The sequence below is a fragment of the Limanda limanda genome, chromosome 1 (assembly GCF_963576545.1).
Source record: "Limanda limanda chromosome 1, fLimLim1.1, whole genome shotgun sequence".
NCBI lineage: Eukaryota > Metazoa > Chordata > Actinopteri > Pleuronectiformes > Pleuronectidae > Limanda > Limanda limanda.
This window is the reverse complement of record NC_083636.1, coordinates 23,041,560-23,055,007: the sequence shown is the minus strand read 5'-3', so window position 1 is coordinate 23,055,007 and position 13,448 is coordinate 23,041,560. Positions and strand designations below refer to the sequence as shown.

At 39.1% G+C, this 13,448-nt stretch overlaps 1 protein-coding gene across 1 annotated transcript; it reads left to right on the top strand.

Moving 5' to 3' along the window:
- The first annotated feature begins 6,250 nt into the window (after nt 1-6,250).
- ajm1 (apical junction component 1 homolog) lies at nt 6,251-9,517 on the top strand. Its single transcript, XM_061081531.1, has one exon. The coding sequence runs from the start codon at nt 6,251-6,253 to the stop codon at nt 9,515-9,517; it is 3,267 nt and encodes a 1,088-aa protein (XP_060937514.1).
- Nucleotides 9,518-13,448: the final 3,931 nt, after the last annotated feature.

Genomic DNA, 13,448 nt, shown 5'->3' with positions numbered 1-13,448 from the left:
ATAATCTGCTTCAGTTCACCACCAACTGCGCACATTCTCCCGTCAAGTTTTTTTTCCTTATAAATCCCAGTGTTTGCATGAGAAGGGGTGTACGCAAGTTTCAGGCTCCGTTTTGTTCGATGCAACGGTTATAAAGAGACCCGTGGTGCTTTGCGTGAAAAGGGTGGCTTGGAAAGGAGTCAAATTCCCAGCCTGAATTATTGTCCCAGTCTGCCCCTGCCAATGACTGTTTTGTGTGTGTGCTTGTGTGTTGGCATGAGCAGAAAAGAAGGATGAAGGAAAAGAGAATGAGCGGAGTGAGAAGGGGCTGAAGGACTGAATGAATGTTGCTATAATGATTTTACTCGTTTAAGAGAAGTATGTCATAATGAGAGAGATAGAGTCAGGATGGGCTGAATGAATGAATGTATATATATCATATCAATATCATTTCATTTCGATTACATCCTGGTGTGGGGTGACACTAAAGAACAAGTGACTGAAAGAAGTTCTGGAAATGCGCCAAGAAACTCAAAGTGAACCCAGAAAAATGCAACCTAGGACTCGAGGAAATAAAATATCTGGGTCACTCTATGTCTAAAGATGGACTGAAAATAGACCAAGGTGGAGTCAGTCAAGAATGTGCAGACTTAAGAGTGCAAAAAAAAACATGGAAAGATTCCTGGGAATGGTAACATATCTTGGGAAATTAATTTGAGTAAGACTCACCTCTCACTGCCAGTTGATCATCTTTTGTCTTAAGGCCTATTTCCACTTGAGCATCTAGGATTGGCCACTGCCGCTTCCAGCAGTGACCAACGGCAGCCACAATCTTTTTTCCAACTCCATTGCTCTGTCAATCTTGGGGTTCTTTACACTCCTCTGAAGGTAAAGAAAGATAATTAGTCTCTCTCTCTGTCTCTCACGCACACACACACACACCATCTCTCTTATTCTCCTGAAGAATTAACTTTGTTTCTGTGTTCAGATCAGGGTCAGTGTGTGTCTGTAAGTCACTTGTTTTTTCTTTAGTTATCTAATGGACAGACGATGCAGAGTCAGGATCGATAATGTGTAAGATATTGAGATAATCTCTTTTAGGATTACTGATTAGAGGGACTTAAGTGTTTAAAGTGTGCACTTCTTTGACAGCCACTTTGCATCCACTTTAATGTTTGGAACATTCAATGTGATCCCACTTTTTTAAGACAAGCAAATGTACATGATATGATAAATATCAATGGTATACTGTGAAACTGGGTTAGTTTAACTTGTCTAGGGACAAACATGGTTAGCAAGTTGACCAGTTAGCAAGTTGTGCCTGTCAGAAAAAAATAAATAATCTATTATTCACTATCTGTGGCTTTGGGTACATCCACATTTGCACAGCTGTTGTCATGACAATCCTCAAAATATTGTGCTTTAGTGATCTTGGTGTGAAGGTCTTGCCAATACATGCACTGGACGAATCACTTATCATTCTCAGCTGTCTGCAGTGACTACTCGTCTTTAGCTTAGCATCAGAGAACAAACTTTTGGACACACATCAACGTCATAAGAGCATCTAAAGAGTAAACCATCTTTGAGAAAATATTATTCAACATGCAATTGACTTTCTATATACTGCAGCCAGCTATGGCCACTAGAAGAAAAACAAAATACAATAAAATACAATGTTGATCAGCTTTCATTTTGATTTTGAAAAAAGGAAAAATTATAAATGATTACAATAATTACTTTTTTTGGCTTACTTAGAAAGGATTAAGGCTAGTAATCAAGTACACACACTACTGGTTATTTGCTGAAGGAACCTGAATAATAAAAATGTCTTCTCTTTGCAGTGCCACGGGTCACAGAGCACAAAACAGCAAAGCCCATGGAGTGAATTATAATGGAGTTTGCTACCCATTCTTAGCATGACGCTAAGCATCACTACCTTTGTTTTGTACACAGTGTACAGTTACTTAGTATGAGCAGGAGAGAGGCATCGAACCTAATTTTGCTACTAACAACATAGCGAAAGACATGGTCATCTGTTTTTTTTACTATCCTCACTGACCTTGCTGTTTAGTGATCTCTGGGATACATTATGTTACATCTTCCTTCAAGTGTTCCATGGTACACTTTAAAAAAAGCATAGTATATAATAGACCTCCCTGTAGATATTGAATTATCTTATAAAAGGTCAAATCTAAATTAATGCAAATACTACAACCGTCTCAAGCATTTGATCACAAGCTCTTGAATTGTAAAACATTGTAGTTCATGTACTATCTTTAATTCTTTGCATGGTTTCAATGATCCAGTCAGTAGAAACGATTGAGAGAGCAAAACATTTTGAGTGAACCAGATACACTCTTACATATATGGAGGTCAAATAAACATCCTTTAAAAAGAAAGCAGTGTATCAAATAAAAATAATGTATTTATCAAACAATGCTTATTAATCTTGAAACATTTGAACTGTACTACAGCAGTATTGAAGACTGAATAAATTGAGCACCTACTACATATTTATGTAAATAGTCATGTGTAATGAGGACATGGTTACAATTTAACTTGATATATTTTATTTGATATATTTTTTTATTATGTTGAGGATTAATGTAAATCATACACCTCAGTGATTATCAGCGATTCTAATGTTGTAGTTTTTCCTTGATGCATGTAAATAGCAGAGAAATAACCAGACCTTTTATAAAACACGCTTATTTGAGACTTGGATTTGTCTTTAAACAGTTATTATTGCAATTCTCTTGTATAGACTAAATTTTCACAGAAGGCAGTTAGAATAAAAACAATAGAATAGTTTCTCCCTGTTGTCACAAAATGTCCTAAAACTCAACAACGAAAAACAAACAATTGTATTTGGCAGTACAGATTAGCAACTCATTGTTTTCGCTCAACTAACAGATTACACACAAAGGAGCACGTTACCATAGCGTTTTAGTTGATTCCGACCTAACTTTTAAAGCACACATTAAAGCAATCACAAAATCAGCATTTAATTACCTTAAAGTTCTACTCACTACTCTACTCACTACTATTGATGCACTTTTTGAGTCCCGAAAACACTTTTGGAGTTTCAGGGGTAAGCAGTGTTGAAGCCAAATCCAATAGAACTGAAGTAAATGGAACCCCTTCTTCAGATGTAAAAAAAACAGCGGAAAAAAATGCCTCCATACTGTTACTCATATTGTTCTTCTTCCTCACACACTTGATCTTAGCCAGATACAAATGTATCTATTTTATTAAATTTTACCGGTCGCAATCTTTTTATCTTGTATTCTAGTCCTTGATTTTTTTTGTTTTGTTCCTGTTATGTTTTCCTTTGATGTTCCTGTACAGCATCGTGATTAATCTATCTCTGTGTACAACAGGTGCTTTATAAAATTGGCTTGATTTAGGAAAACACACTGTGAGAGAAGAGGAAGAAGAATTAGGGCTGAGGAGAACACCGTAGATGACGGTAATGCACGTTCACGTCGGTTGCCACCTGTCAATAACCTAAACGTCGAAGAAGACCTGGACATTGGTTGCCACCCGCCAATATACTGAACAAAGAAGAAAGAATAAGTGTATTCCTCAGCTCCTTGCTCCAATACAGTAATAGTACATACGAGTACATACAGTATACAGCTGAAAATAGATATCCCCTCTTTAAAAATCCCAGTATGTCCTGGTTTTCCTTGGGGTGGGGACCACATAGAATCAAAATTAAAATTGAGACAGAGTAGACAGCAAAACCTGACATATTATTATAATAATTTTATATTATAGTAAATGTGAGTCGGTGTGTAGTGTGAATGTGGACGTTGGGGGAGGGTTCTGGACAGGATTAATGGATTTTCCAGGGTGTTCAGTGCCAGTGGTGCAGTGTTGCAGTGCAGAGTTGAGCCTCATAGAAAACACCCTCAATGCACCATAAAAGCCAGTGCTGACTATGCTCAGTGACCATAAGTAACACTGCTACTCTTCCACTGGAGCAGTTGCATCCCTTACCCCCCATAGTCATTCACTATATATGAAAGGAGATACCAGTTTGATGCAGTAATCAGCTCTTAATACACTGTGTTACTGATTTAAGTGTGTCATTGATGTCACAGGAACACCATCTGAAAAGTCTACAGACCAGAATGTGAAGCTAGAGTAACACTCACTTCAAGTAACCAAGTACATTTTCTATCTCCAGCCATCCTACAAAAAGGACTTTTTTATTTTTTAACATATACTGTAGGATAGGTTATAAACCCCATGTTGTTAGCGGAAGGGACATCAAAGACCAAACTAGAAAGTTAAAATATGCGTCAAATATTTCTACACCTTTTTTTGCTGTTATTACTGATTGTTACAAAACAGACAGAAAGTGACGATTCTTTGTTATTGCTAATGTGTTGTGAGTATGTAGTGTAATTGTCTACGTGCAGGAGATCTCTATTTATTTGCAGCATGTTTCATTCAGTTGTGAGTATTTGCAGCTCATATGTTGTCAAATTGTGAAAACATACCTGTTTTTTCTATTAACATGTGTTTTCTGAAGCTGCAGGGCATTGACCTCTCTGGGCCACTGTACATACACCTCAGTGGCGTTTTTTTCTCTCCTGAGCACATTTTTACGTAAGAATTATAGTTATGGACAAATATGTTCATGTTGTGGTTAACACTGGTATAAGACCACCCACTTTGCCATGGGGTAGTGGGTGGGCTATACTACTGTAGTGTCTATCAGGCATCTCTTAAAGCTTTTACTATCCGTATATTTCTTGAAGGGGGTCAGAAGGGACCCTCAATTATGAAAACAGTCTCATGTTGCTGAGCTAGCAGCTTGTTATCTACCACAGGCTAACCCAGACATGGGCAAAGTACGGCCCCTGGGCTGTATCCGGCCCGCCGAACTTGTCCAAATATTTTTTTTTTAATTTAAAAAATATATATATTTTTATATATGACGACATTGCCCTTCCTCCCAATGAAACAGTCAGGAACTTGGGAGTGATCTTCGATCCCGATTTGTCCTTTGATTCTCACTTAAAACAAATTTCTAGGACTGCCTTCTTTCACTTATGTAACATCTAAAAAATAAAACATGTCCTTTCTCAAAAAGATGCAGAAAAACAAGTCCACGCCTTCGTTACATCCAGACTTGATTATTGTAGTTCCTTAATACCTTAAAGAGCTGATTTGGGATGCAGACAATCTGTTTCTGTACCCAGCCTACAGACAAAGACTCAAACAAACAAATCCAGTGACTAAACAAGTTAAACTCTGGTCTTCAGAAACTGAGAGCATCATGCAGGACTGTTTCTCACAGACAGACTGGGATGTGTTTAAAGCTGCAGCCACACTGGAGGATTCTGCCATCAACATACAGGAGTATGGTGAATGTGTGACTGGGTACATCAGCACCTGTGTAGATTACATTGTGCCCACCATACAGCTCAGGAAGTTTCTAAACCAGAAGCCCGGGATGAGCAGTCAGGTATGTCATATGCTGCATGCTCGGTCTCTTGCATTTCGATCAGGGAACAAGATGGAGTACAAAACAGCAAAGTACAGACTGAAAAAACTTCAAAGAGGCTAAAAGGCAGTACAAGGAGAAACTGGACGGCTTAAACTCTACTGCTGATGCCGGGCGGATGTGACTGTGCCTGCAACACATCACAGAGTATAAGGGCACCACCATAGAGATCACCAATCCCACCACAACTCTGCCTGAACAGCTCAACCAATTCTACGCTCCGCTTCGAGACGTCCGGAAGCAGCACACTGGGAAGGCACTCACACACCCAGTCCATCCCTGGGAGGGCCCTCAGGGAATGTGCTACGGAGCTGGCTGATTTCACCTTCATCTTCAACCGCTCCGTAGCAGACCAAAGTCATCTGAGTACTATGTAACACAAAACCTGCTGCTGAATCAGGACACAAATACAAACTTCTAGCTCTGGCTGAGTGGTAGAGTGATGTCCTCCAACCAGAAGGTCGGCAGTTCCATCCCAGTCTCCCCCATCTGCATGCCGAAGTGTCCTTGGGCAAGATGCTGAACCCCAAATTGCCCCTCATAGAACAAAAAGTACTGCTAATGGGTGCACTGTATGAATGGGTGTGAATGGGTGAATAGCAAACTGTAATGTAAAGCGCTTCAGTCATTAAGAATACTAGTATGCTTTTTAATGTCTGTCCAAATGTCACTGACTGAAGTTCTTTGTTTTCTCTCCAGGTGAAATCAACATTACAGCAACTTGATGGAGACAAATAGAGGATTCCCTTTAAGATGACACGTACAGACCCACCTGACATACTCCTATCAACTGTGCATCGAGATATTAAAGTGAATCCCATTTCTTCCCACTTCGAGTCCTTACAATGTGATGCTATAAATTTCAGCACACTGGAGGACAGTAAGAGTAACATCAATAAAAGGCACTGCCATACCTTTGACTGTAAGTCATTAGATTTCCCAAAATCACACAAATATTCAATGGAGTCCCCATACAGGAAGGCTGATAAGCATGCAGCCAACCAAGATGTTGCCTGGAATGCTTTGGGCCAGCAACAGAGATACCGCTTTTCTGCTCCAGACATTTTTAGCAATAGGTTAACTTCTCAACCAATGGCTGCTGAAATAGCCAGTGAGTTAGTTGTCTCTGAACAAAAAAGAAGGACAAGGTCAAAGAGTGCCCCCCGGGTCCAGACCAGTCTCACTCCTGTGTCTTTTGAAGGGTGCTCATCTTCAGGGAGAAAGGGTAGAGAATCCACAAGGGCTGCAAGAGACTCTCGCTGGAGACCAGAAGTATCCCCACGTAGGGAATCATCATATGCGGCAACTAGGGGCCATATGCATGAAGTACATCCCATTAAGTTACAGCCTCAAGGGGGTGACAGCAGTGGATATTCACCTCACTTTGCTGCTGATAATTCAGAGGATGGAGTACTAGATAAACCAGCAACTAGCCCTCATGTTAGGTGTCGGGTGGACATCAAACCTGATGACGCAGCATTACATCATTCAGGACCGAAACAGTGTAAATCTCAAGTGGACATACAATGGCAGAGGCACCACAGTGGGGCGAGTAGGAGTCTCACTGTACCACGCCATTTCTCCTACTCTAGAACACCAACTCCCACTGACTCATTAGGTACAGAGAGTAGGCAAACGTATCCATATTCCCGCAGCTTGCCAAATACTTACCAACAACCCATGGATAGTCACTCACAAAGAATGCCCTCATCAAGTGATTACTATGGAAGGGAAAGAAGAGCTCATTCCAGTCCTAATGTGCCAACCAAGTTCTTTTATGCAGACAACCCAGGAAGATATGTTACTACTGTTCCTCCTCAACCAAGTTCTTACTTTCAGGACGAACGTTACACACCAGGACAAACATATACTCCAAAAGTGCAATATGTGCAAGATCCAAGGACTCGCACTTTGCATGCTGTAGCTACAAGACCATATTATCCTGAAATGGAGTCCTATCAATACTCTGTGAAGACAGGATATCCCAAACCCTATACAGCAAATGAACCAGGGCCGTACATCATACAGACACCTCCAACTAGAATATTTTACGGGGATGATCCGAGGTCTTATCAAATCCAGACTGCTCCACCGAGGTTTTATTATTCCAGTGACATGTATGCAATTCCACCTGAGCACCATATCCCAGCAAGGGCATATTATACAGAGGGCCGAAGACATGCTCGAGTTATCCCGGCTCAAACTGATGATTGGTATGGTTCAGATGCATCTGGTTATTCCACCAATCCTGCCTCTTATGTATCTCAAGTCACTCCAACCAGAGTTCGGCAAGAGCCTGTGTCAACACCTTGGTATACCAGCCCATGTGTAGAACCTCAAAGAATTGGCACAGATTCTAAATCTTATTCAAGGTCTTGGGATAATATTCTTAACTATCATGTAGAGAAGGAACAACCTCTTCCTGTGCAGCGTGGTCAGAGCTATGATGATCTTCTGGACTCCAGGAAGCCTGCAGAAGCCACAGGTGACAAACCTCAACCAGTGGTAGTTAATCTCTCCAGTTCCCCAAGACGCTATGCAGCCTTATCAATGTCAGATAACTCACTCGTTGACAAAAGCCCAACAGAGATTTCAAAGGGCAGTACCAGTAAACTCTGGTTTGTCACTCCAGAAATAACAATCACTGATAATGACATTCGAACCGGGAACCTTAATAAGGCTGAAGGTAGGTCTGCTAGTTGGGACATTCTTGACTCCAGAAGCACCAAGGGTCAAGAACTGTCTCACTGTGACTTTGAAAGCTCAACCAAAGAGAAGACACATGACAATGCCTCACTACAGCAAAGCCTAGAACAACTTGATGAACTTCTGGCAGATCTTGTGACGGATTACAAGCCACCGAGTAGAAGGGCAAGCGAGGACATTTTGGATCAACTTAAAAAGTTAATTGATGAGGAAGAAGCAGTATCTCTGTCCAGAAAAAGTTCAAGGGCAGGTACAGAGGAACCAGCTCCCCTTGACAAGCAGCCAACCTCAATAAGAAGACATCCTGATCCTTTTCAAGAGATGGATCGGGCCAGTGATGCAATGAAGAGTGCAGATGAGTGCTCCCCAGATCAGAGCCCAGATGAGGATGATACAATGATGTGCTCAAACAACAGATGTCGGAGGACAGAAACCCTCTTCAATGCTTGCTTATATTTTAAATCCTGCCACAGCTGCTATACCTACTACTGCTCGCGAAACTGTCGCAGAGAGGACTGGGACATTCATAAAGAAAGCTGCTTGTATGGAAGAATTGGAAGCACATGCCGTCACATCATCAAACACTGCCGTGAAACTGTTGAAGTCCACAAAGCCTTCTCCCGGATTGCCAAAGTTGGCTACCTTTCTCGAGGTAGAGGGGTTCTCTTCCTTGGTTTTCCAAACCCGGCATCATCCAGTAATTTCCTGCAGTATGGCCTTGATAGTCTTCTTATGTCTCCTACATATCTGTCCCTTCGAGAGCTTGATAGCTTCAAGGACAACCTAGGGGAGTACTGTAAGGAGCTGCAGCAAGCTGGTAAAGAGTATGACCCAAATGAATGCTTCATCTTGAATGTATCAATTGCTGTTGGTGACATATTGGCTGATGGGCCATCACCAAGGAACCAAGCGCCAACTGTCAGAAAATATGCAAAGGTTGCTCTGGCTTCTTTTAGCCCTGAGAGAAAGGTTCACAAGAAAGAAAGTGACATGGAAACACTCATACTGACTCCACCCCCAGGAACAGCAGATATCGACAAAGACGGAGAGGAAGGCAGAAAGGCCAGGGAAATCTGTTTTATCAATATACAGCGAGAGTTAAGAATTCGAGGGGTTTTCTTACGCCATGAATACCCACAAGTGTATCAACAGCTGTGTGAGTTTGTGGAATGTAACAGAAGGTTCACACCCACTACTATTTATCCCATTGACAAAAGGACTGGTAAACAGTTTTTGTGCATGATTATGGCTGCCTCTGAACCCAGGACATTGGACTGGGTAGGGGCCCCGCATCTCCTTGATGACATTATTTAAATATACCTTTTGTTGTAAGAATATATGTTAGAAATACATATATATTGTTACGCATATTTAGATATCAATTAATTATAAACATTTGTAGACAAATATTTTGTTATGAAATTTAGTATTAGTATTAGTCTTTATCAGAATAATTCCTGTCAGGTGGAGAATGAGTTCAGTACACACAATTTATTTTATCTTTTTAAAGGGTCATGTACTGTTACAACACATTTCCTTTAGAGGGATTACAAACAATTTTGGTTTTGATTTTTTAAATTATTATTACCAACTACTATATGTTCTTCATAGCTTAGTCTCTTTTAATGACAGTCAATTTCTTCATATATCTTTACATACTTCAATGATATGCCATTCAGAAAAAAACATTATTTTCTTAGAAGTACTTTCTATGCAAAGATGCTATTTGAGTTAGTACCACATTCCTGTACAAGGATTTCTTTTATGATATTATTTGATATTAAATTATATTATATTATATTATATTCAGATAAAATGTTGGAACCTTTGATTGCAACTGAAATACTCCTCATAAGAAAATGATGAAAATGGAAAAGAGTACTTTAAACATCTATAATCGTTGCTTGGGTAAGAATACTATATTGAGTGTTGACCTTTTCTTCCATACTGAGTCTAATGGCATACTTTGGAGGTGAATCTCTGTAGTTTTGTAATAATGCAAAGCGGAATCTGGAGCAGTGCTGAACTTGACAGCAACCTCCTCAATAGATATAAAATGGTGCCAGTTACCAGTCACACAATGTGTCGGCCTGTACTGTTTAGTTTTCAACACTGTGAATAGTAAGAGTTATCTATTACAAAAAGAAACTTGGTATGATACCAAAAATCATGCAATTTCCTAGAACGCTGAAGTTGTATTTTTCAATATGTTTGCAAATTAAAATATATGAATTAGGAGCAGAAGTTGTTGTCCTTAGAACATGTTGAGCCAGATTTGGCACAGTAGCTATATGGTATGTAAATGCTTGAAGATGACATTTGTTGTGTATTTGTGCTGCACTAGATTTATTTTTGTGTGATTTATGCTGCCCATTTTTTGTTTTAGAAAATCAGAACCATTAGAATTTTCAGTGATTGAAGAAGTTTTAGAAACCTTTATCAATGCAACTTATCCATGTTGCCTGGTTCTTTTTAGTCTACTTTCTTGATTTTATTTTTGTAGCATCCTAAATCCCATATTTTCTGAAAGCATACTGATGATGATATGAAACTTACAGCTGAGTAATTGAAAATTGACAGTCTAGCTGGATCATGCTATATGTTTAAAATATTCAAAATTTAACAAATGATCCATCTGGAAGATGGGCAGGAGCATAAGTCAATCAGTCCTTATTGAAAATGAATAAGAGGTTTTCTCACAGTTGTCAATCATGTTTACCCATTTAAACCTTTTTCCTTGTTAAATTAGCATAGCTTACAGTTTTCAAGGAAACATATAATGAAACTTGAAGAAGCACATACAGTTTATATTTGAAAATTTGTTTTTGGCTGACAGGATGTGCTGTACAGATTCAGTGAAAATTTGCTGACTGCATGTGATTCTGTTTTCTATGCTCTGATCTCATTTTACATGATACTGGTGATAGTAACTTGCTTGACAAATGGACTTGATAAAGTGAAAACTACTATGCTGTGTATGTAAAATCAAATGAATTTTACATTTTGTTAGTTGTTCAAATCAAAAAGCAACGAAAATGAGACCTCACTAGTCGAGAAAATCCTATAATCTTGTATTTTTTATACTTTCAACGTATGTGACTGAGTGTGTCTATTTATAAAACATATCTAATAAATGGAATGGAACTCTGTTCTGAGGTGTGCCAGCTGAGTCATTGATGTTTTAATTTCAGAGTCGAGATGTACTCTGTACAGAATTTAGTTTAGAGATAATAAGGTCATTAATGAAATTTTTTTATATTGTAGGTCTGTTAATTTAATTATTAAATGTATCAATAGGAACATACAAATGGACACTTATGAGGTGCTTTCTGATACCAATTCCCAAGGGAAGCATATTTTAAGTGAAAGGTATATATCCCAGCCCAGAACTTTGTGGAACTCTGTGATTAACTTGGTACTACCCAGTGTTAATTTTGGCAGCTATTTTTGATTTAGTCTTAGTCTTAGTCTTTTGACGAAAATGCATATTAGTTTTAGTCTAGTTTTAGTCATTTTTATCCTTCTTAGTTTTAGTCTAGTTTTAGTCGACGGAAACAAATTACATTTTAGTCTAGTTTTAGTCGACGAAAACAAATTACATTTAAGTCTAGTTTTAGTCACATTTAATAGCCACATTAAACTCCTTATCTTCCCTTCTCAGGTCCAGGGACCCCCTGTGTTGTGTCTACAACTGCGTACTAGTCTAGCTTGCAGTACTTAGGTTGTCTATTAGATGTCCCTCCTATAGGTCTATAGCAGGGGTCGGCAACCTTTACTATCAAAAGAGCCATTTTGCCCCCTCTTCCCCCAAATAAAATTTGTCTGGAGCCGCAAAACATATTTGATAACAAAGCTGATAAAATTTTATATAAAGTTATACTATACTAATCTGTAGATTATTGCATTTATGAAATTATAGAACAACAATAAAGAAAACTGTTGACATTTTATTTATTTTGAACTGTTACAACAAAGGGAAACACCAAATGCTTATGAAGAGGAGAAGAAAATACACAGGCAAGTTTAGGCCTACTTTGAAAAAAATTAAACGCAGAATTATGTAGGGTTATTTGAGTCATCCCCATATTTGTGGGAAATGTATGAAATAAGAAGTACCCTATTTTGAAATAAATAAAAACATATAGCTGCAGCCTATATATTTTAGTTGGCGAAATGTGAAAAAAAAAAGTGAAAGCAGATCAGACTGGAGGCGGACAGTGAAACTGCAGCTCGGTAGAAACCAGCTGCAGCTTCTGCTCTGATCCAGAAGCTGCGGCGCTGATCTCAGAGCAGCTGAGACCAGAGAAACTCTGTGTTTTCACTGTTTCCATAGTTAAGAAGCAACCGGTGAGTCAGTGACCGGCCTGCTTCACATGAACGAGCTTTGATCTCACTGTGTCTCTCTGAGCGAGTGCGCGGGGGCGGAACCGCGGGACCGGAGCACACACACACACGCACACACACACAGACACACACACTCGCCGCTCCGGGTACTTCATGACGGCCTGATAAGATTTTGTTTTTAAAAATTGTTGTGACTTAGTCAACCGCCAACATTATCGTTTCGTCTTCGTCTCGTCTTAGTCATGGGAAAAGGGGCGTTAACGAATATTTTTCGTTATCGTCAACGAAATTAACACTGCTTGGTACATGTTAGCAACGACCATGGAAGAGTCATTGCTATCATGAACAAACATGAATCGATCTTAAAAAATATTATTTAAACCAGCCAAGTGCTGATTCTTTAATCCCTATAGCAATATTTCAGTGTCATAAACATCTTTAATAAGTGTATTAAAACCTTGTGATATTGTCAAATGCAGAACTAATATGTAGAAGGACTCAAATAGTGACAGGTCAATTGTTTGAGGCCATGAGTGAAGCCTGTTTCACAAAAGGTGAGTGATTTCTTTGAATCCACATTAAATAGGCCATAATAAAATTAAATAAGACTAGTCACAGAGGCATATGCGGGACATTAACTGGTCTTTTATCAAGCTACCTAAAAACGATATGTTCACTTGTTTTAAGCTACCATCATGGTCAAGCTTAAAGGGAGTTGAAGACTTCTTTTTTATGAGTAAGTGCATACCCAGACAGTGTAAAACATGTTATCTCTGTATTTTTACATCTGCAATGTAAGCGCAGTACATCCCACACAAAGTGTAAAGAAACTAATCAGTTTGGTCTAAGAAAGAGCTTTATTCTTATTGCAGTTGTCTAGTGAGGCAGAAGTTCCGCTTCC

What these genes read in the sequence shown, in the direction of transcription:
- ajm1 (XM_061081531.1), top strand. Translation starts at nt 6,251, where the DNA reads ATGACACGTACAGACCCACCTGACATACTCCTATCAACTGTGCATCGA.